Source organism: Symphalangus syndactylus, chromosome 3, assembly GCF_028878055.3.
Source record: "Symphalangus syndactylus isolate Jambi chromosome 3, NHGRI_mSymSyn1-v2.1_pri, whole genome shotgun sequence".
In the NCBI taxonomy this organism is placed as follows: domain Eukaryota; kingdom Metazoa; phylum Chordata; class Mammalia; order Primates; family Hylobatidae; genus Symphalangus; species Symphalangus syndactylus.
The window spans coordinates 95,183,548-95,208,666 of NC_072425.2; the positions used below are offsets into that span (position 1 = coordinate 95,183,548).

Genomic DNA, 25,119 nt, shown 5'->3' on the forward strand with positions numbered 1-25,119 from the left:
TATTCCAAAATTGACCACATAGTTGGAAGTAAAGCTCTCCTGAGCAAATGTAAAAGAACAGAAATTATAACAAACTGTCTCTCAGACCACAGTGCAATCAAACTAGAACTCAGGATTAAGAAACTCACTCAAAACCGCTCAACTTCATGGAAACTGAACAACCTGCTTCTGAATGACTATTAGGTACATAATGAAATGAAGGCAGAAATAAAAATGTTCTTTGAAACCAACGAGAACAAAGACACAGCATACCAGAATCTCTGGGACACATTCAAAGCAGTGTGTAGAGGGAAATTTATAGCACTAAATGCCCACAAGAGAAAGCAGGAAAGATCCAAAATTGACACCCTAACATCACAATTAAAAGAACTAGAAAAGCAAGAGCAAATACATTCAAAAGCTAGCAGAAGGCTAGAAATAACTAAAATCAGAGCAGAACTGAAGGAAATAGAGACACAAAAAACCCTTCAAAAAAATTAATGAATCCAGGAGCTGGTTTTTTGAAAAGATCAACAAAATTGATGGACTGCTAGCAAGACTAATAAAGAAGAGAAGGGAGAAGAATCAAATAGATGAAATAAAAAATGAAAAAGGGGATATCACCACCGATCCCACAGAAATGCAATCTACCATCAGAGAATACTACAAACACCTCTATGCAAATAAACTAGAAAATCTAGAAGAAATCGATAAATTCCTCGACAAATACACCCTCCCGAGCCTAAACCAGGAAGAAGTTGAATCTCTGAATAGACCAATAACAGGTTCTGAAATTGTGGCAATAATCAATAGCTTACCAACCAAAAAGAGTCCAGGACCTGATGGATTCACAGCTGAATTCTACCAGAGGTACAAGGAGGAACTGGTACCATTCCTTCTGAAACTATTCCAATTGATAGAAAAAGAGGGAATCCTCCCTAACACATTTTATGAAACCAGCGTCGTCCTGATACCAAAGCCTGGCAGAGACATAACGAAAAAAGAGAATTTCAGACCAATATCCTTGATGAACATTGATGCAAAAATCCTCAATAAAATACTGGCAAACCGAATCCAGCAGCACATGAAAAAGCTTATCCACCATGATCAAGTGGGCTTCATCCCTGGGATGCAAGGCTGGTTCAACATATGCAAATCAATAAATGTAATCGAGCATATAAACAGAACCAAAGACAAAAACTGCATGATTATCTCAATAGATGCAGAAAAGGCCTTTGACAAAATTCAACAACTCTTCATGCTAAAAACTCTCAATAAATTAGGTATTGATGGGACGTATCTCAAAATAATAAGAGCTATCTATGACAAACCCACAGCCAATATCATACTGAATGGGCAAAAACTGGAAGCATTCCCTTTGAAAACTGGCACAAGACAGGGATGCCCTCTCTCACCACTCCTATTCAACATAGTGCTGGAAGTTCTGGCCAGAGCAATCAGGTAGGAGAAGGAAATAAAGGGTATTCAATTAGGAAAAGAGGAAGTCAAATTGTCCCTGTTTGCAGATGACATGATTGTATATCTAGAAAACCCCATCGTCTCAGCCCAAAATCTCCTTAAGCTGATAGCAACTTCAGCAAAGTCTCAGGATACAAAATCAATGTGCAAAAATCACAAGCATTCTTGTACACCAATCACGGACAAACAGAGAGCCAAATCATGAGTGAACTCCCATTCACAATTGCTTCAAAGAGAATAAAATAACTAAGAATCCAACTTACAAGGGACGTGAAGGACCTCTTCAAGGAGAACTACAAACCACTGCTCAATGAAATAAAAGAGGATACAAACAAATGGAAGAACATTCCATGCTCATGGGTTGGAAGAATCAATATCGTGAAAATGGCCATACTACCCAAGGTAATTTATAGATTCAATGCCATCCCCATCAAGCTACCAATGACTTTCTTCACAGAATTGGAAAAAACTACTTTAAAGTTCATATGGAACCAAAAAAGAGCCCGCATCGCCAAGTCAATCCTAAGCCAAAAGAACAAAGCTGGAGGCATCACGCTACCTGACTTCAAACTATACTACAAGGCTACAGTAACCAAAACAGCATGTACTGGTACCACAACAGAGACATAGATCAATGGAACAGAACAGAGCCCTCAGAAATGATGCCACATTTCTACAACTATCTGATCTTTGACAAACCTGACAAAAACAAGCAATGGGGAAAGGATTCCCTATTTAATAAATGGTGCTGGGAAAACTGGCTAGCCATATGTAGAAAGCTGAAACTGGATCCCTTCCTTACACCTTATATAAAAATTAATTCAAGATGGATTAAAGACTTCAATGTTAGACCTAAAACCATTAAAATCCTACAAGAAAACCTAGGCAATACCATTCAGGACATAGGCATGGGCAAGGACTTCATGTCTAAAACACCAAAAACAATGGCAACAAAAGCCAAAATTGACAAATGGGATCTCATTAAACTAAAGAGCTTCTGCACAGCAAAAGAAACTGCCATCAGAGTGAACAGGCAACCTACAGAATGGGAGAAAATTTTTGCAACCTACTCATCTGACAAAGGGCTAATATCCAGAATCTACAATGAACTCAAACAAATTTACAAGAAAAAAACAAACAACCCCATCAAAAAGTGGGCAAAGGACATGAACAGACACTTCTCAAAAGAAGACATTTATTCAGCCAAAAAACACATGAAAAAATGCTCATCATCACTGGCCATCAGAGAAATGCAAATCAAAACCACAGTGAGATACCATCTCACACCAGTTAGAATGGCCATCATTAAAAAGTCAGGAAACAACAGGTGCTGGAGAGGATGTGGAGAAATAGGAACACTTTTACACTGTTGGTGGGACTGTAAACTAGTTCAACCATTGTGGAAGTCAGTGTGGCCATTCCTCAGGGATCTCAAACTAGAAATACCATTTGACCCAGCCATCCCATTACTGGGTATATACCCAAAGGACTATAAATCATGCTGCTATAAAGACACATGCACACGTATGTTTATTGCGGCACTATTCACAATATCAAAGACTTGGAACCAACCCAAATGTCCAACAATGATAGACTGGATTAAGAAAATGTGGCACATATACACTATGGAATACTATGCAGCCATAAAAAATGATGAGTTCATGTCCTTTGTAGGGACATGGATGAAACTGGAAAACATCATTCTCAGTAAACTATCACAAGGACAAAAAACCAAACACCACATGTTCTCACTCATAGGTGGGAATTGAACAATGAGAACTCATGGACACAGGAAGGGGAACATCACACTCTGGCTACTGTTGTGGGGTGGGGGTAGGGGGGAGGGACAGCATTAGGAGATTTACCTAATGCTAAATGACGAGTTAATGGGTGCAGCAAACCAACATGGCACATGGGTACATATGTAACAAATCTGCACATTATGCACATGTACCCTAAAACCTAAAGTATAATAATAATAAAAGAAAAAAAGAAAATCTCAAAAAAAATGATTATCTCATTTACAAGGAGGGATAAGTTGACATCCGCTTTTCCAATTTGGATGCCCTTTATTTCATCCTGTTGCCAAACTGCTCTGCCTAGGTCTTCTAGTAGTATGTTGAATAAGAGTGGTAAAGGTGGGCATACTTGTCCTATTCCAGTTCTTGTAGAAAATGCTTTAAGCTTTTCTCTGTTCAGTATACTGTTAGCTGTGGGTTTGTCGTAAACGGCCTTTATTGTGTAGGGGTATATCTAATTCTATATCTAATTTTTGAGAGATTTTATGATGAAGAAATTTCAGGATGAAGTTTTATGAAATGCTTTATTTTGGTTTCTATTGTGATGATCATAAGACTTTTTCCTTTATTCTATTGACGTATTATATCACATTTATTGATTTGCATATATGAACCATCTTTGCAACCCTGGGATAAATCCCACTTGATCATGGTGAATTATCTTTTTAATGTGATGTTGAATTTGCTTTGCTAGTATTTGGTAGAGGATTTTTACACCCTTATTCATCAGTGATATTGGCCTGTAGTTTGTTGTCGTTTTGTGTCTATGTTTCATTTTAGCATCAGCGTGATGCTGTACTCATAAAGTGAATTAGGAAGAATGGTCTACTTTTTTTGTTTTTGGAATAATTTAAAAATAATTGGTTTAGTTTGTCTTTAAAAGTTTGGTTGAATTCAGCAGTAAAACTCTCTGTCCTGGGCCTTGTTGTTGTTGTTTTCTTTTTGGGAGACTTTTTATTTCTGATTCAGTCTTGTTACTTATAATTGGTCTGTTCAGATTTTCTATTTCTTCTTGGTTCAATTTTGGCAGGTTGTAAGTTTTCCAGGAATTTATATGTTTCCTCTAGATTACCCACTGTGGTGGTGTATAGTTGTTCATAACAGTTTCTAATGATCCTTTGTATTTATGTGGTATCAGTTGTAATGTCTCCTTTTTTTGTTTCTGGTTTTATTTATTGAGGTTTTCTTTATTTTTTTCTTAGTCTAATTGTCGTTTTAGTTTATCTTTTCAGAAAACCAATCTTTCATTTTGTTGACTTTTTGTAATTTTTTAGTCTATTTTGTTTAGTTCTACTTTGATCTTTATTTTTTTCTTCTACAAATTTTGAATTTAGTTTGTTCTTGCTTTTCTAGTTTCTTAAGATGTATTGTTAGGTTGTTTATTTTAAATATTTTAATTTTTTATATAGGTGTTTATTGGTATAATCTTCCCTCTTAGTACTTCTTTTGCTCTATCTCATAGGTATTTCTATTTTCATGTCTTCAAGAATTTTTTGTACTTTCTTCTTAATTTCCTTATTGACCCGTTTGTCATTCAGGAGCATGTTGTTTAATTTCCATGTATTTGTACAATTTCCAAAGTTCGACTTGATATTGATTCTGATTTTATTTTATTGTGTTCTGAGAAGATACTTGAAAGAATTTTGATGTTTTAAAATGTTTGAGATTTATACTGAGGCCTAAGATATAGTCTATACTTGCAAATGTCCTGTGTCCTGAGGAGAATAATGTGTGTTCTGCAGCTGTTGGATGAAATACTCTGTAAATATCTATTGGGTTCATTTGGTCTATAGTGCAGTTTAAGTCCAATATTTTACAATTTATTATCCATTTAGATTATCTGTCTAATACTCAATGTAGGGCATTGAAGTTCCTAGCTATTATTGTATTATGGTTTCCAATGTTGAGTGTGTATATATATGTTTATTTATTTTTCTGTAATTGTTATATCCTCTTACTGAATTGACCACTTAATTTTTATCTAATGACCCTCTTTGTCTCTTTTTATGTTTTTTTGACTTAAAGTCTACTTTGTCTGATATAAATATAGATAATCCTCCCTACATTTGGTTTCAGTTTGCATTGGAATATCTTTTTCTATTCTTTTGCTTTCAGTCTATGTGTGTCTTTGCAAGTGAAGTGAGATTTTTGTAGGCAGCATATAGTTGGATCTTGTTTTTTAATCCAGTCAGCCAAATCTCTATCTTTTAATTGGTGAATTAAACCTCTTCATAGTTGTTGATAGGTGAAGACTAACTACTGTCCCATTGGTATTTGTTTTCTGATTGTTTTGTATTGTTTTGTTTCTTCTTTCTCTCGTATTTATTTTTTGCAGTTTGCTTGTTTTCTGTAGAAATAACATTTCATTCCTTGTCTTTCTCATTTGTTATCATAATGGCAGATACCATCCTTTTGCTTTCAGATGTAGAACTCCCTTATGTATTTCTTGCATATCCAGTCTGGTGGTGATGAATTCCCTCAGTTTTTGCTTGTCTGAGAAAACTTTACTCTTTATTTCTTTTTTTTTTTCTTTTTTTGAGATGGAGTCTTGCTCTGTCGCCCAGGCTGGAGTGCAGTGTCACGATCTCAGCTCACTGCAAGCTCCGCCTCCTGGGTTCACACCATTCACCTGCCTCAGCCTCCCGAGTAGCTGGGACTACAGGCGCCCGCTACCACGCTCGGCTAATTTTTTTGTATTTTCAGTAGAGACAGAGTTTCACTGTGTTAGCCAGGATGGTCTCAATCTCCTGACCTCGTGATCCACCCACCTCAGCCTCCCAAAGTGCTGGGATTACAGGCGTGAGCCACCGCGCCCGGCCCTTTATTTTTTAAAGATAGCTTTGCTGGGTATAGTATTCTTGGCTGACAGGTTTTTTTTTTTTTTTTTCTTTTAGCATTTTGAAAATATCATCTCATGCTCTTCTGACCTACATGGTTTCTTCTGAGAAGTGTGTTGTTAGTCTAATGGGAACTCCTTTGTATGTGACTTGATTCTTTTCTCTTGTTATCATTGACTATTGACTGTTTGACTATAATGTGCCTCAGAGAGTGTTGTGGCTTTTTCGCTTCCACAGTTCAGTGAGTGACAGAAAGGGCACCCAGTGGCTTCTTTGCTCCCATTGTTCAGCAAGCAGGAGAAGGTGGCACCCAGTGCCTTTTTCTCTCCTGTTGTTCGGCGAGTGGCAGAGAATGTTACCACTCTTTCACTCTCACCACCTGCAGCTCAACAAGCAGGAACATTACAGCTCTTTTGCTCCTGCAGTTCAAGGATTTCCGGTTTCTTGTCCGTGACCAAAAGGAACAAGGTATGCACACACCAGAAAGTGAGTAAGATGGAGTAGAATTGTATTGAGTCACTGAAGGAAAGCTCTCAGCAATGAGAGAGGACCCCAAAACAGGTAGCCATTTGTGAGTCTGAGTCTGGGGTTTTTATGGGCTTAGAATCGGGGAATGCATGCTGATGGGTCCATGGGTGGTCTTGAAAAAAACATCATTTGATTAGTTAAAAGGCATCACTCAGAAGGAATCAATCAAGAGTGAGTGGGTGAGATGGAGATAGAAGTTCTCATGCCAGTTGTGGACTCTATCTGGAACTGGCAGCTTGGTTTTCAGGCTTTAAACTGTCCTTTGCTTGAAGGTTGGGTGTCACTGGAGACCCATCCCTGTCTGCCTAGGAATTTGTCTGTCTTCTGTCACTATCAATAGGACCTTTTTAATTTAAGTCTATTTGAGGATTATTGAGCGTCCTGTGTCTGGATGTCTACTTATCTCCCAAGATAAAGGATATTTTCAAGTATTATTTTATTCAATAGGTTTCCATGCCTTTCCCCATCTTTTGTTTCTGGAACTCCCAGAATTTAAAAATATATTTGCTTAAAGTTCTCCTGTATGTCACATAGAGTTTCTTCACTCTTTTTAAAAATTCTTTTTCTCTTTTTTTTTATGTGACTAGGATACTTCAAAAGATCTGTCTTTAAGCTCAGAAATTATTTCTTCTGTATGAGAAGTCTATTGTTGGAGCTCTCAACCGTATTTTTTATATTTTCATTGAATTCTTCAGTTCTATAATTTCTGTTGGATATCTTTGTTGAATTTCTCATTCAGATCATGAATTCTTTTCTTGATATCATGGTATTGCCTATCTGTGTTCTCTTGTATTTCACCAGTTAAGCTGGTTTGCAGGTTATTGACATTGCACATGGACATGTGGTGGCCCCACTGCTAGAGGGGGAGAGGTCACTGTTCGTGGTGGCAGATAAGACAGACGGCTCTCAAGCTCTGGTGAGCACCTGCTTCAGCTACCTATGTCCTGGAGGCAGCCTTCCTAAGGTTTTAGATCACCTATTTTCTGGCGTACAGGGAGCTACATGGGCTCAGATGCTGGGGACACAGTTGTACCACCGGTTCCAGTTGGTTTCATGAGACTGTAGCCTTCTCAGTGGATGTGGGGGAATATCAGTGGGATACTATGAATGTGGAGATACAGGGGCTATTTGGCCCAAGTCAGAATGTATTCTGGTGATGGTTCTTCTCTCAAAATAATGCCATGATACATCAGCTTTGGTCCCAGGAGTGTAGGGCACCCAGCTTGAATTTCCTCTCTGGAACAATACAGTCATGTGAACTCCAGGAAACTCTCTGCACTAGGCTGAGGGTCTGTGAAGGCAGAGGAGCTTTTCTCTCCCTAGGATCCCAGATGTCTCTGATGGGAATGTAGATGGCTGGGGAATCTCCCACCTATCTTTTTCCTGCAGTGGAGAGTCTCTCCTGCCTCTAGGCTGATCCTGGCTAGCTGCTTTGCTTTTATTTTTATGGTGCCATCAGGAGTTTCCATGACTTAGAAGGGCTTCGTCATTTTCTTGCTGAATTTGTGTTCTCCCTTAGATGCTCCATTTGATTTGTGGTTATTTATTTGCTGTCGTGGCCCTTCTTTGTGTAAGAGGTGAGTGCTAGGTTCCTCTAGTCAGCCATCTTGATGGTGTCTGGAAATCTTAAACATATAGCCATACATGAGCATTATCCAAAGAGAGATTAAAATGTATTAAAAGCTAAATTTTAAAAATAGACTTAAAACAAAGAGTATGATATATGTATGATTCTGAAGTGAGGATGGAAAATTATATATTCATGAATGATTTAAATTATTCTACAAGTTATTGCTAACAGTATTCAAAACAGCTTATATAATATACCATATTGCAGCAAAATAAAATATAGTAAGTTGTGCCAAAATTAAGTTAAAACTCAAATTTATTTCACAATACCATTCAACGTTAACGGAGGTAATTTTTCAGAATTTCCCTGAGATTCTTGGTAGCCTTAGCAAAAATAAATATTATAGGCTCGATTGTATTCAATTAGAGAAAACATTTTTTATTATTTTGTGGTTACTGAGACCTTGGATTAATTTTTCTGTGTGAAGTTGTTTCTGTATTGGACAGTACCTAAACAATATTGCAATAATCAGTGTAGTTGTATTTGTTTCCTTTGACTTTTCTCTTTTATAACAACTGCCAATGCAGACTGATGGTTTATGACCCAAGTGCATTTTGGTATTAAAGAGTCTACCTGTTGCCAAATAAAATACTAATAGTTATACAACTCGAAAATAAAGAAAAAGGATGGCAGATAAAAGTTAGATGAATGCCATACATAAAGTTTTATTGCATCAAACATAAGAAAACATCAATAGCAATTGTTTTAGATGGTCAAGAATACTAAAGATAACATTTCCTTTATAACGCACTGACTTGAAAGAAACAAAAGAATTAAGAAAGAGCATAGAAAAAAATAATGTCTTAGCAGAAACTAACTATATCTGTATTAGAATAAGGCAAAAATCAACACTGTGGACAACTAAATAAGTAATCTGGAGAAGAGGATTAAGAAAATCTCCTTTTACTACTGTAGAGAATGGCAACAAAGTGAAAAGAGATCATGCTATGCCTAAGCAAAACAGACAGACAAACAAACAAAAAACTAAATTGTTCTCTTAAGTGTAAAGAAAATTAAACTGAAAGAAAAAGAACCTACGTCACTTCAAATTAATTTATCTACTTGTTGCAATTTGCATGCAATTTTTTGGCTGGACAAAATGATTTCTAATTTTGCCTGGAAGAATAAATGTACATAAACATTATACAATCTTAAAAAGGAAAAGTAATAAGAAAATGCTTGTTCTAACAAAAAATCTTAAAATATGTTTGTTAAATTTGCAGTGATCAAAATAATATGGCTCTAAAAATTGTAAAGATGTGATAGAAAGTCTAAAGACATATTCAACTGTATGTAATTATGTAGTCTATAATAAAAGTCACAAATGAAATCTGGTGGAGCATCATTGGTGTCAGGATTATTGTATAACCACGTGAAAATAAAGTAAATTCTACATTACATCTATTACAAAAAAAATCAAACGTGAATTCAGGATTTAATTTTTGCCTAGGCACGGCCTTTTCTTTTTTTTCCAAAATGAGAAAGATAAAATGTTGACTGCCTTGAGCAATGAAAATTTATTTTAAAGAAAATGCTAAATCCCAAAACTTACAAATCAAGTTAAAGATAAGGATCCTAACAACAACAATAACAACAGCAACAACAAATCTTTGTATTGTAAAATGCAATCCCTATATTGTAAACCAAATCCCTATATTGTAAAAAGTAATGAAGAAATATAAATTAAAACAATGAGATTTAATTTTTCTATCCATTTTGGCAAATATTTTTAAAATGATAATACCCAGTGTTGGCAAGAGTGTGCAAAATTTGCTATTCTCATTAAACACTGGTGAAACTAAATTGCCACAAACTATGGCATAAAAGCTCCCAAATATGTGAACGTCTACGTTGATATTTCTGCTTTCACCTTTCAAAGAAATTTGGGGTTGGGGCAAGGCATATATCTAGATCTAATAGCATTATAGTAGAAACAAATGCTTTATATCATTTTTATCTTTTAATTTTTAAATTTTGAATGCAGTCAAAACCAGGCATTCTTAACCACCACTAGACATTGAAGGATAAGTTCCACCTTGCAAAGGTAATCTGTAGTTTTAATGATTCCTGCTGAAACAGTGGTGATCAGAAAGTATTTATATACATGACTTCCTCTGTTTTACTATTAAATATGGCCTGTTTATTCTCAACTTTTACTTGAAACCTGATGAAGAATTCAGTCACAGATAACTTTTGGTCTGCACATCAATTTTGTAAATAATACCATGATCTCTGTCTCATTGCCTGTCTTTGTTCCCTAGTTCAACCCGTGTTCCCCTTTATGTGGAATAAGGATAGTTCTCTTGAGCTTTCCATGACCACTCCTTGCTGTCCAGTCCAGTTGATAAAAATCTATCAGTTGAAATTCTGTTGCTAATACTCTAAAGAGCTTTGGCTTATTCAGCCTCATTTGCCCAAGGAAACCCAAACCCTGGAAGATTACGGCTCTGTACCTAGTGATCTATTCTTCATTACATTACTCTCATTTTATCTTGACCACAAATGTTTTCAAATTACTTCCTTTGATTATCATTTCTTCAACATCCTTGAGTCACCCAATGCATATATTCTTCAGATTTCTTTCATTCTAGTATTCTCTGCCTTAATTCTCCTGGAATTCCACATTTTTCTCCTTTCATGGCATTTGTCACAAATCTTTAATAAAATATCAATTTCCTAATTTACAAGAGGAAAAACCCAGACAAGGTGTAATCCAGCACACTTACGTAATTTAGTACTAAACAGCTTCATGATTTGAGTCCAGTAGTTCAATATTGTTTTTACTGTTAGTGTGTTGTAGAACTCATTCCGGTGAAGGGGCTGTTTGTCCTTCTCCTGTGCAATTCTATTTCCTGTATTTGCATGCTGACTCTTGTCTGGCTATTCACATAACCATAAGTATGTTTGTGCAGGTGTGTAGATATACCCACTGTGTCACATTCCTGTCTTCCTTCTCAGCCCATGTTACTGTAACTTCTGACTGTAACATGGATATGAAATTGTTCTTGCTATCCTTACTAAATCGAATTGCACTCTTTTAGGTGGATTTCCAAGGAGTAGAGCATTAGGCCAAGATTTGGCTTTGTGTGATTTATGGAGGGAGAAAAAGTTCTTTAGAAAAATAAAACAAAACAAAACAAAACAAAACAAAACAAAAAACAACCCTTAATGAAGGGAGGGAGGCAGAAAAAGGAAGAGGCAAGCTCTAAGCGAGAATGTTGATCATAGTGACAGGTTAGCCTTGGCCTGTACCTTTAGGGCCTTGTAGCAAAAATCCTATCATAGGTTTGTTCCTAACTTAAGGCAAGAAGGCTGGCCTTTCCTCACTTATGTGTCAGTCATTATCTAGGGCCTCCTGGCACAGCCTATTTCTGTGGATAAAGGTTAATTCTTAGGGATGGCTGCACACTTTCAGAAGTTAACACTCAGCAGCTAGTGATAGTTGCTCTGGCAAGGTAGCGAAGGATCTGCTTTGAGCTACCAACAGCATCTACTGGAAACCCTTTCCGAGTATAATCTTTTTTGAATGCTCTGCAGTGTTTGACACTGAAATGCTTACCTTTGATAGCCTCTAACACTCATCCAGTGCATTTCCACTAGGTTTTCTTTTACCTTTTAAGCCACACTTAGTCAATATTGCTAAATCCCTAGTCTTCCTTTCATTCTTTAATATGTATAAAACTTCCATTTTTTGTTCAATTCTCATCTTACTACACCCACACTTTCTAAATTATATTATCCAATTCCAAGGCTACAGCTACCATGTTTGAATGTGTCTGTATGTGCCCATTCTCCCCACATACATCTAGATCGAAATGCTCACTTCATGTTTTTTTTTTAACGTAATAAATAAATTTATTTATTTATTTCTGAGACGGAGTTTCACTCTTGTTGCCCAGGCTGCAGTGCAGTGGCATGATCTCAGCTCACTGCAATCTCCACCTCCCCAGTTCAAGTGATTCTCCTGGGTCAACCTCCTAAGTAGCCATGACTACAGGAGCACGCCACCACGCCGGGATAATTTTTGTATTTTTTTAGTAGAGATGGGTTTCTCCATGTTGGCCAGGCTGGTCTCAAACTCCTGACCTCAGATGATCCGCCCACCTTGGCCTCCCGAAGTGCCAGGATTACAGGCATGAGCCACTGCACCCGGCCCTCACTTCATGTTTTAATTCTCCTCTCAGATATATCCCACAGTAGCTTAAAAGTCAACATAGCAGGAATTGAACTTGAAACATTTCTTGTGAAACTGTCCCTTATGCTCACTGACTAGCACCCCCATTTATTCTTATCACTCCCAGCAAGAGGGTGTATCTCTTTATGTCTAGTGCTAATTTGATTTGGTCATAGACTAGATGCTTAACAAATATTTGTTAAGTGAATGAATAACATTCAGTCAGCTTTTGAAAATTCCCATCATTTATCACTCTTTTCCCTGAGTCAAGAAAAAATATATCAGACAGTAACATATATATCAAGTAAAAATTAAAACAAATACATAACAAGGAGGCTTAGTTTTAAAAAATCATTGATAACTCATAATTAAATCATTTTGTTACAAGCTAATAAAATTGAGTTTAAAGTGTGTGCTGATGAGGAAATGTTAGTGGATACCAAATTAGCATTGTATTTAGTTTCCGGAATGGCTCTTGCATTCTTATAGTTACTACTAAATTTCGAAAAGCTTGTGATTGTTATGTGTTGTAGTTATATAAAATATCCAATAGATGGTACTGTAAAATGCCTCACATGTAAAATGAGGAGTTACAACAGGTAGACAATATAAAGGGAACATTTTCAGAATTCTGAGGAGAATTGAGATGTTTTTCTCTGGATATTAAATTGTGTTTAAAAATCTGATTTTTAAATATAATTTAAGCCATATAGTTTTCCATGTAAAATATAATAAATATTCATTCTTTGTGTTCAGAAAATGAAAATTGATGTTTATTATAAAATGGAACTTCAAAAACATTCACATCTCTTGTTTAGAAATTGTGGCTTTTTGGTAGTAATTACTCTTAGTTAATGTGGCATTTTAGTGAGTGTTACTCCAATAGAATATTTTCAGCAGGCAACTATAGCTACATGTATTTATTACTGAAATTCCAAAAAAAATTTTTAAGTTAACAATAAAGCAAACCTTTGTGAGACAATCTTCATTTGCTTAGCAGAGTGGAGCCATTATTTCTCTTACTTTTGATCTCCACCAAGATGAGTTTAGTGTCTGAATAGAATATTATACCAGAATGTGATTACAGCATGCATACATATATATGTATATATGTGTATATATGTGTATAAAACATATTTTTGAATGTTGTAATCACAAGTATATACATGTAAACACACACATATATATACACACACACAAATATATAATCTTATAGAGTTAAACATTCTTGTAAAAAAAGACTAATAATTTAAAACTGGTTGGAGTTTGCTCCTAAAGAGCATATAAAAAGTATAAATTTGTAGATAGCCTAGTTTATCTTAATACTCATGCAGAATTTCCATTACGAAGTGGTGTATGTCTACTTATAAAAGTGAATGCCGAATTTTTATTACCAGAAGTATGTTTTGTAAAACCTTTTTCTGGATCTAAAAATTTCTGAGGAATATATAATAACACTGAAAGCTTGAAAATGTATATATCTTACTTTATTACATGCAGCTCTGAAATTTCTATGTTAACAGTTCATGGCATTGTTTCTGACTAATGCTGAGTATTCCTTTGTACAAGGGTTACTTATTTATTTAACACAGTTTGATTGAATATAACTATACGCCTGGAGAAATAAAGATGAATAGCTCGTATAATGTGTCCCTCAGCTTCTTTGTGCATTCACTATTTTAAAACATGTTTTATATAATCAGAATGTGTGGTATGATGTATTGTTTATTATTTTAAAAAGAAGATATTCTTAGCTGTATTTGAATGTGCTGCTTAAAGAAAATATGCTACTGTAATAACTTGAGCTAGCTTAAGGAATTCAGGTTATTTTATAAAGACAAAAATAATTAGTGTTTTAACAAATCCAGGCTTTTCCAATTGTTGTCTCCTAAGCCATTTTGGGACAAATATTTTCAGATTTGTAATATAAGGTTGTGGGTTAAACCAATAATTGCTTAGGTAGTTTGAGTTAAAATGATTTTTGCCCGCCAGGTAGATTATATCTGATGATGACATATTTATGGAATAATGAGGCTCTTAGATTCCTACCCAATTCTTAAAGATTCTATAGTTATCATATCTTGTACTCTTTTCAAAAATGATGACACACACCGATTTATGTACTCAGATTTCCTAGTACACTGGATGTATATAACATTACATAGCAAAGTTTCTATTTCAGCTAAAAGGACTTAAATATAAACTGTGCATACAGATCTCAAGTGATAGTCTCTTAATAGATGTCAGATACTCTTTATTGCTACCCTTTTTTATTTCAGTAACATTTTAATTAATTCACACTGATTGAATAAATGTACATTGAGACTTGTTTCCTAATGAGGGCGCATTTAGAGGAAAGGTTCTGCATCATTCTGATATCCTGTGGGTAATTATATTCTAATTATATGGTCGGGGAAAAGAGTCTATAACTCAGAACTGATATTGTTCGTTGGACCCAATTAATTACATGCACATAATGAAAGTTCATGATAAGGTTGACTGGCAGTCAGTGTAAAATTTTAACTCAATTGAATCTTAGCCTAACGTGAGTACAGAATTGGACTTTAACCTGGTTAGAAAATACTTTGGCATGAGATCAATGGATATTTAAAGGAGCAAAAGACAAGAGCAAGTTCCATTATAACCTCTTTGTTTTTTAATTCAAGATCTTTTCCAAGGATGGTGAAAAGGAGACCTAGGCTTTAATTCTAAATATTATTATCAATATACTTTCATTACCTATAGTGCTATTTTTGTATTCTGGAAAGCAGCAATACGCTAACTGTACAATGATATATTTCTAGAACTGGCTAATGTTTTTATAGGGAGATAAAATAGGCATAACAGGAAATATTATAGATTAATTTTATGAACATAAAATTTGTATGTATCAGTCTATTATACTGAGTTCTTTGAAGGGGGTGATTTTTTTCAAAGTACCAACTTCCCTCAGATCCCTGTCCCAAACATATACAAACACAATCACATATACATATACACACTCATAAATAGGTATCTATTAATGAATTATATGTAAATTAAGAGTTCTGAAGAATAATCTGAAAAAATAGTCAATAGGATGCGCATGTTTCATTTTGAAATGTGTTTTGAAGATGGTTGCTCTAAATATCAGCTCCCATCTTTCTCCTCCTCAATTTCATTGTTTTCTTTGTTCAGTCTTTGGAAAGAACAGTTTCTATAACTGAGGAAAACAACAGAGATAATTTTGTTCTTTTTTTTTTTTTTCTTTTTTATTATACTTTAGGGTTTTAGGGTACATGTGCACAATGTGCAGGTTTGTTACATATGTATCCATGTGCCATGTTGATTTCCTGTACCCATTAACTCGTCATTTAGCATTAGGTGTATCTCCTAATGCTGTCCCTCCCCCCTCCCCCCACCCCACAACAGTCCCCGGAGTGTGATGTTCCCCTTCCTGTGTCCATGAGTTCTCTTTCTTTCTTCTAAGAGCTTCCTCTGTCTCCATTTTTCTCTATTGCTTTCTATCTTTGATCTGTTCTCTACCCTCCTCCATCATTTCTTCTGTCTCTAATAGCCCCCAAATAGATGTTTTTATTTTTAAAAATTCTGTTCGTTCCCATCCACTCATTAGCAACAAAAAAAATGTTCAGATGAAGAAAGTATAACCCATCATTTCTTGCTGAGTTCTTAAGCAGGCAGTGAAAACTAAGGGAATCATTTTGGTTCTAATGTTAATAAAACAGTTAACCATTTATTGAGAACTTAAATGTGTCAGACATTATCCTTTTAATCCTGCAGGTAGGTATAATCATGATGCCCAGTGAACATTTGAGGAATGTGAAGTTTAGGGAGATTAAGAAAATTACCTAAAACCACTCAATTTGCAAGTGGCAGAAGCAATAGTTGCTTTACTCAATACCCCATATTTTAAAGCTGTTTTTATGTTCGTGCTGCAGTCCCCAACAATTAATAATGCTTGAAATAAATTTAAGGAACCTAGACCAGACTCTCGGAAAAGGAATGGAAGGAAAAACAATAGATTAGAGAGACTAGAGAAAAATAGACGTGAAGAGTAAAAAGAGTAGAATATACCAGAGAGTGAGGTCAAAAGAATGAGTAGTCATTGTAAAATTATTTTACAAGTGTGTAAATATTCAAATATTCTTACGGTGGGTCACGACTTAAATTGAAGAACACCTCTTTAACAATATTTACTTCTAAAGATTTTATGAGACCTAGCTAAGTAGAGGGTGTTACTCATTTCTAATGGCGTCTTTTGCTAGCTAATCAAGTAGGAAAGCCAAAAATGCTAAAATTTGTTTTAGTTGTTCTTGCTGATTGCTTTTAAATTTGAAATCCGTGCTTGAGATGATTTGGATAGCTGTGTAAAGATAACTTCTTTACATTTTATTGAAAACATTTGGTGTCTTTTAAGTTTTTAAACATCCATTGCACTAGGTACCCTTTCCTGAAATTTCGATTGCATTTCCTTTCCAGACACACACATAGATACATATTGAGGGAGAGAGGATGGATAGAGCCTAAGCTCCCTTCTTGTCAATAGCCTCCAGACAAAACTCTACAAATAGACATAAACAATCATATTTACTAAGTAAGAATGGAATATTTTGTGAGTAATTATATTTGAAGGGTAGTAAAATAACCACAGTTAAAAATATATTTTACCATTACATTTCTGTTAATACAAACTTTAAAATTTGATTCAGGTGAGAAGCAGTCAAGGGACCCTGGATAAGATTACAATATGTGTAGCTTTTAAAATGTTTTATTTTTATAGTTACATCTTAATTAGACATATCAGAGTTTATGTGGAAAAGAAAAATAATTTATGTTTCTTTTCAGTGTCTTGCTTGTATTATGACTGAAATAATCTCTTACTAAAGGTTTTAATAAAGACAACAATAGTATTAAAATCATTTTTATCTCACGTCCTTTTTAAAACTTGCATTGTATTCATATGTGTGAGTGTACACAATTAAGGACCTCAAGAATTATAAAGTTTAAACAAATTTTATGAAACTGAAATATAAAAATAAAATTCATGGAAGCCAAAAGTATATGTAATTTTTATATCCTAGAGATAATACGTTTTATTATCTTGTTTGAGAGAACTTTACCTGTCCAGCTAAGACAAAGTGTCATTTTATGAAGACAATTTTTCTTTACCTTACTCTAGCTTTTTTCTCTGTCTCTTACTTCTTTTTTGATGCCAGAGATCTCCAATTGTATATGAAGGAAAAAAAGCTATTTAAAATAGTTTTGTTTGGAACACTTTAACTACTATGCTGGAAGTTATTGTGTTAAATTAATTTACATTATTCAAGCCAGTTTTTCAGGCAAAACAAGTGTGTGTGTGTGTGTGTGTGTGTGTCTGTATGTGTGTGTGTGTGTGTATCACTTTGTAGATATAGTGGTTTCTAAATATTTTTCATTCCTCATCAATATTTTAAAATAATTTTATTTCCAAACCACTTAAAAGATGAAGGCAAGGCTAAAAATAGTAATTAAAAAAAATCTCTTCTTGCAACTACTGTTATTTGAATAAATATAACCTGGGTTAGGGAAGCAATATTCTGTCACTAACTTAATTTTCCTGGGTTAGGCATCTAAGCTCTCTGATTTTCAGCTTCCCAACCTGAAAGATAAAGTATCTTGTTTTAGTGGGAGTATTAAATGAGGCAAGATAGCAAACATGAAAAATATATAAATGTAATATATATATACAAAAATATAAATGTTCTTATGTAGGTATAAGGTATCATTTTTAAAATTTTCCTTTAGCGTGAAATAACTAATGACCCTTTAATGTGAGTACTGTGCTCTCATTATATCTTAACTAAGTCAAACCTCCAATAATCTCCACCAAAGATTTTTCTTTGTCCTATGACAATTTGGATTAAATTGTCAATTTAAAATGATTACACATTAGAAAATATGAAGCCAAGAGATATCCTAATACTTAAGAGTGATAGAATTTTAAAAAATTCTTTGATATTAAATTGAACTTAATAAGTGCCCTGAAGGCAAATGCATCTTTTAAACTAATTATCTGTACTGTGTATTCTATTTAATATTAAAAAGATACTGATTAAATAAAATCAATCACATTCCTCTGTAGTCACACCTCACATTGGATTAAATAAAAATATACAGTTTCTGTATTAATTCTGATTAAAAATATATTACATTTAGAATCATGCACTCATAATAATTTTCAAAAAAACTAAAACATTTTCTCTGCTCATCTTTGATATTTAAAAATTAAGTACAGGAGAGAAAAAAGAAGTAACATGATAGCTAAATTTATTTTCTAATAAGTTTCTACTTTTCTTTTAGATCTAAGTACCGTGTTTTGCTAATTGTAACAGGAATAAACTACTGATGGGCATGTACATTTAATATATAACTCTTTACACATTTTGATTGTAAATGAGGTTAGATATATGTTGGTTTTGTCACTCTCATTCTTGGAGTAAATTTCTAGTGTTGCTCTCAGAAGGCTGAGTATTGCACAAGAAAATTCTTAGGGCTGGTGGCTTTCTCTTACACATTTAAAACTTCTAGCTCCAGCTGGGTCATCAGTGTTAGTTGATCCTGCTACTCATCCTTAGCAAACTGCTTTTTTATTTTCAGAAAAGAAGTGACAAACCTCTGTTTCATTACCTTTTTCATTGTACCACCTCTCTGCCAACCTCACTTGCTCTCCATCAGTAGATATCTCATATCCCTGCTGCTCTGAGAAAGAGGAAGAATTTAAGTATGTTATCCATAAATTACCAATTAATTGCAAAGTGGTAGCTAGGTTTCAGTTTCATATCACAGTGTCTTTTCTTTTTCTTTTTCTGGATAACTTCAAATGGGAAGATTATTATTCAACATGGCATAGTCTTTCCCTTTGCAACGTCGGACCTGTTTTACCTATTTGTATAATCTTTTGGCCCCTGTGGGTTTCTGCATTTGAGACCCAAAAGGAACACATTTGGAAAAGTGCAATGCCTGTCAGTAAGGGCTTCTGCTCAAACTGAAATATTGCTTTTTCAAAAAACCCTTGTTTTTCATTTATCTTTAACAGTTCCCCCTCGCTCTCTGTTCTTCTTTCCCAGCAGCCTAGAAACTTACCTCTATTTACTCATCTTAAATGAGAACTCTGTTTCCATGAAAATAGTGCTCCTTATTTCTCTCCCACCCACTCCCATGACTTTTCTCCCAACCTTCTAGCAACTTCATAGTTTTCACTGAGATAATGTACATATTTTTATTTCATTGTAGAAACATTTTTACACACTTTTAGGCATTAAAGGATATAATGAAGAGGTAGAAAGAACTTTTTTCTCTCAAATTTTATTAGAAAGTATTCACTAACAATACAAAAATCCAATATATTTCCCACATATATTCAATAATTGCCGTATGTTGGCATAATTTCTATTATGTTGCCATAATTTCTTTATATATGCTTCTTTATATATAAATACATATGTATGTGTATATATATGAAGCTGAAGCTTTTGAAAGTAAGCTGCACATAGTATAACACCACATCCCTAAATATTTCATCAAGCACCTTCTAAGACTAAGGACAATTTTCTACCTAGTGACATTATTATACTCTCACCTAAGAAAATTAACAATGATTCCATAATATCAGTCATTATCTTGTTCATATTCAAATGTCTACAGTTATCCCAAAAGTGTCTTCTGTTGCTTTTATTTATTTACTTTTTGGGCATGGTAAAAGTGGCAGTGGACTAGGATCTGTTTGAAGCTCTTGAATTGCATTTGGTTGTTATTCTGAACCATTTAGACAGCCATAATCTTTTCACTTGGCTTTCCGGTGCCTGCTCTCTGCAAATGTGTGCATAGTAAGCATACACTCTTCTAAGGTAAAAGGCATCTCTGACTCATGCTCTGGAGGCTGCTTGAAGTCTCTTATTTTGGTTGCTTGAGAGTCTCTGAGAGTTTCCTGGGTCCATGGCACAGAATAGGATAAGGATCCGTAGGATTACATTCCTGATCTGAATTTGAAGAAGAACAAACTTGTATATATTATGATATATATGGAAGGACTATATCCATGTCTTGCAATGTTTATTCAGACCTTAAGCTTCAACCTGAAGCTAAGAAAGAATGATAATAAGATTGGCAAATATCTTGGAACTGACCCAGAGAGAAACTAGCACAAATATTCATTGTCCCTGGTGTTATGTAGACTGATTTGGACTCAGAAGTCAAGAATGTTACTGAAATCAGAAAGTTTTTGGTAAAGGCTCTACCAAACCTACTGTCAATTCATCTTCAAAACAACAATAATTAATTCCATTAGATTCTCCTGTGGAATGGATAGTTGGCCAGAGCTCATACTCTTCCACTTCGTGGCTTCTTTTGACTAGAAATCTGCAGCTACAGTACTTTCTACTTGTATTATGGAAATATCTTCCAAATAGAGCTGTATTCCTGAACACCTTAATTTTCTGTGGGGCTGTGCTAGACCTCTTCTCCTTGTGTCACTTTTGAGTGCACTGAATGCTTTTAGTCCATCTCTATTCTGCAAAGCTGTGAGGGTGTCAGGTTTTACCTATCTCGGATTCAGCTATTTTTTTGTTGTTGTTGTTCTTGCTGCCTTTCTAAAGTTCTCCTGGGTAAGGGATATAATAATATCTGGACTCTCAGATTTTTCATACCCATCTTGGTGATCTAGCACTGCCCAGACCCTCCCTCAGATAGCTCGTATCTAGGGAGGAAAAGGGAATATTCTGACTACCTCCTTCTTTTCAGGGACACACAAATATCTAAGAACTCCTGGCATCCCATCCAAGTTTTCTTCTCCCATTGCAGCATGGGGAAACTTTATCTGGTATTGTGTGTGTGATTTGTCAACTAATTATCCAAATTTGTATTTTATGTTCTCATTTCCACAGAATGCAGGCTTTTGGAATTCAGTGACTTTTTATCATTTCTTGTCAAAAAAAAAAAAAAAAAGGCTTTCCAATATGAACTACAAAGTGGGTAGTAGTGGTAGATAATGGAAAATACAGTTGTGAAGACTAATGTCAATGTATTTAACCCCATCTTAAAAAAATTACTCTCAAGTAAAATTCTTGCTACTTATTTAATTATAGTTTTTATTGTTTTACTGGTATTAATGGAATATTTTTTCTTATTTCCAGAGTATCACAAAACAAAATGAACATCATAAGCTATGTCTATGTTCAAAAGACACAATATTTTTAGGAAAGAATGAGAGTTGGACTTCAAAATGAAAATTGGGATGGGTAAAGGGGCAAGTTAAAAAAACAGTGGAAATTATTTATTAAAGAGAATGGAACTTGGAGCTAAAGCTGGCCAAAGATGTTGATCAGCATGCTTTGGGTAGATGAAGTTGTGTTTTGGATAAATAATTTCACAACCTAACCCACTCTGTGTTAGATAATTTCTTATTCAATGAAAAGATATTTAATTATTTAATTCAAGGAAGCAGTAAAATTATACCAAGGAAATGTATTTTTAATTTACTCATTTATTTCACAGGCATGTAATGATATGAGAAACTTCATTGATTTGTTTTGAGTTTGACTCTTTTTCAGCTTTCATATGAACTTCTCTTTTTCAGCAGACTCTGCCCACTTCAGGAGTTTCAGTTCCTGAGGTGCGTAAGCAAAAACAGGTTTTCACACTTACAATTATAGGTCATTATACATCTTGTATTGCTGTAAAGAACATTTTGTGCTGGCTCAGTGACATTCAAATACCAGCATTTTATATTTTATTTTTTTCATATTCTGCTAATTGGAAGTGGTGGTTTTCATATTTTCAATGATGGGATAGACTTGAAGAATTTTCTATCTATATTTGTTATAAGCATTAAGAAAACAAGAAGTTATGTGACCTAGACTTCACAGAGAAAAATAAAGATAACTTTACAAAGAGTTTTTACTAGCATAGAAAAATATAGTGCCATTCCCATTTTTTCACATTAAAATGTAGATACATTGCTGGAAATCCAAAACAATTTATTCTTTGAGCCATCAAAATATAAGTTTCAATGGCAGTATGTTGAGAGACTCTTGCTTACTTTGAAGTGCCCATCACTTTCAAATGAATGCAACATTAATCACCTAGCCCATGCCATTGTATAGAAAAACATCAGAATAAAATATAGTCAGAATAAATGGCTTTTGTTTTGAAAATAAATGTAAGCGTTGCCACAACAATTATTTTCAGTAACATTTTTGCTTTACCTTTGCATTGATGATGCAAAGCCTCCACAATGTTCTGTGACAATATCCAATTCAATTGTTATTATCTCTATAGGAAATGCCCAAATGGTATTGTTTTCCTTAAAATTATAATTAAAATCTGCTTATTTTGGAAAGTATTACTTATATGAATGCTACATAAGATTATGAATTTATTTAGAGGATAACATGTTTGCAAAAAAGTTTAATAACTGCTCTTTTCTCCCCACCAAAAATGACTTTTTAATCAGTGTAGACCCCTTCGTTAAATTAAAAAAAAAGTTCTCATTTTTAACCAGAGACATACTCAAAAATACTTGGAGATACACTTAATGTTTCTAATCTAAGAAAATGTTAAACTGATTTTATATTCTTTAAGTGAGTTGATGACATTATTATCAAAATTATTATTATAAAATAGAGATGCTAAAATATACACTCAAGTGACAAAAGTATTAGGACAGTTTATTATTTCATTGGATTATTTAAGTGTGAGAGAATTAATTTTGCATCCTCAGGTTCTTGAGTTTGTTTCTGCCCCTATTACCAGCCCAATCAAGCGAATATAGGCATTGCATTTGAGATCTAAAGTTTTCTCTTTAGATCTGTTAATCTCCAAAGCATCCCTGTGTATTCAGTTATATAATTTGTGTCATATAGATTGAGTAAATAGATCTGAATTTTTGTTTTTATATATTTTTTTAATTTTTAGGAAAAAAGTCTTTATTTTGATATGAAGTTTTTAAAAGTCTTCCTATACTTATTTTTTTCTGGCACTATATATTGGTTTACATTAAGTAAAACTTCCCAGTATCCCTCAAAGTCATTATATAAGATTTTTCAACTTTGTTGTTCCAAAAATTTCCTTAAGCCCATGCATGGATATATGCATGGCTGAGTGTGTGAATACACATATATACACACAGAAAGACAAGAAACCTTATGTTCTACCATCAGGAACAGTTGCTCCTTGGTTAACGGAAAATGTGGTTAAAGTGTATGTGGGAGAACATATAGAAAGATATATACATACATTAAATGTTTAACTTAAAATATATACATTTATATTCATTGGCTATACTTTTGAAGATTAAGGGCTTTTCTATGAGGACAGATCTTCTAATTGGAAATGGTATCTTGCCTTTCTTGCATATATCACAAGCTTATCACTTATAATGGTTTCAATTCTTTTAAAGTATAACAAAAACTCAACAACATCTGTGAAGAAATCTGAGTGTAAAAATACTCACTATTTCTATTATTAATACCCAGAGCTTGCACAGTTGTTCTCTCTAAACTTAATTTGACCACTCCTCATACACACCACACACACACACCACATAGGCACACACACACACACACACACACACAACTTGTGTTATTTTGTCTTTCTAAAGCTTACAGGTTATTTTTCATAAAGACGACTCTTTCATTTTGTATTCAAAATTCAATGATCTGAGTAATAATTAAATTACACCGTTACAATTACAAGGTGAGTTTTACTTAGAACTGGCATAAACAGATTGAGGGCTAATAAGTCACTATGTTGAGCATTTAGCTTAGGTGGTAGAAAGAGACAATGAGTGTGAGCATAAGAGAGCTGCCTCCTGGTACTTACTTTCAGTTTACTGTGGACAGACAGTCAGTATGGTTTACAAAGGGATTGGAGAGTGAGGAATGTTGAGGTTGGTTACAAAGTCTGTTTTTTTTTGTTTTGTTTTGTTTTTTTTGAGACAGAGTCTCACTCTGTCTCCCAGGCTGGAGTACAGTGGCACGATCTCAGCTCACTGCAGCCTCTGCCTCCTGGGTTCAAGCAATTCTCCTGCCTCAGCCGCCGGAGTAGCTGGGATCATAGGCACATGCCACCACGCCCGGCTAATTTTTTGTATTTTTAGTAGAGACGAGGTTTCACCATGTTGGCCAGGCTGGTCTCGAACTCCTGACCTCATGATCTGCCCACGTCAGCCTCCCAAAGTGCTGAGATTACAGGTGTGAGCCACCGCGCCCAGCCCAAAGTCTGCTTTTGTATATAAAGTATACACATACATATATGTGTATGTATACTACACACACACACACACACACAGACATACACACATTATTTTATAATGGTGCTGCCATGTACTAGCACATAGCCAAAATTGAATTATTTTGGCATAGACCCTCTTATTCCTAAATTTCATTCCCTCCAATAAGAATTTCCTTAACAGAAATCTTGCAAGTGGTTTATACCCAGAATAAAATTATCCTAGGAGAAAATATGAACTTCATGTGTAATGTGTGAAAACCGGGACTTATGGATCAAGTCACCAAGTGTACCTTCAAGTGTAGGAAGTGACTAACACCCCCAGGTACTTTAAGGCCAGTTGTCATTTTTTCTGCTTTGTTGCCCCCCGTGTCCAAAAAAGATACCACCCAGATCACCACAGCAATTATTCTCAGCTATGGTGACTTA

General features: G+C 34.6%; 1 protein-coding gene across 13 annotated transcripts in view; it reads left to right on the top strand.

The window, feature by feature from the left end:
• DGKB (diacylglycerol kinase beta) overlaps positions 1-25,119 on the top strand; it is a 799,436-nt gene that overhangs the window by 300,675 nt on the left and 473,642 nt on the right. For 5 of the 13 annotated variants that reach the window (XM_055272542.2, XM_055272541.1, XM_055272546.1 and 2 more), the window contains one exon: positions 22,040-22,075. The exons of 4 other annotated variants lie outside the window; for them this stretch is intronic. In XM_055272542.2, the coding sequence (XP_055128517.1) occupies positions 22,040-22,075 (36 nt within the window). The remainder of the gene's footprint in view (positions 1-22,039; positions 22,076-25,119) is intronic. 4 more of the 13 variants (XM_055272544.1, XM_055272551.1, XM_055272550.2 and 1 more) reach the window with 1 other exon arrangement.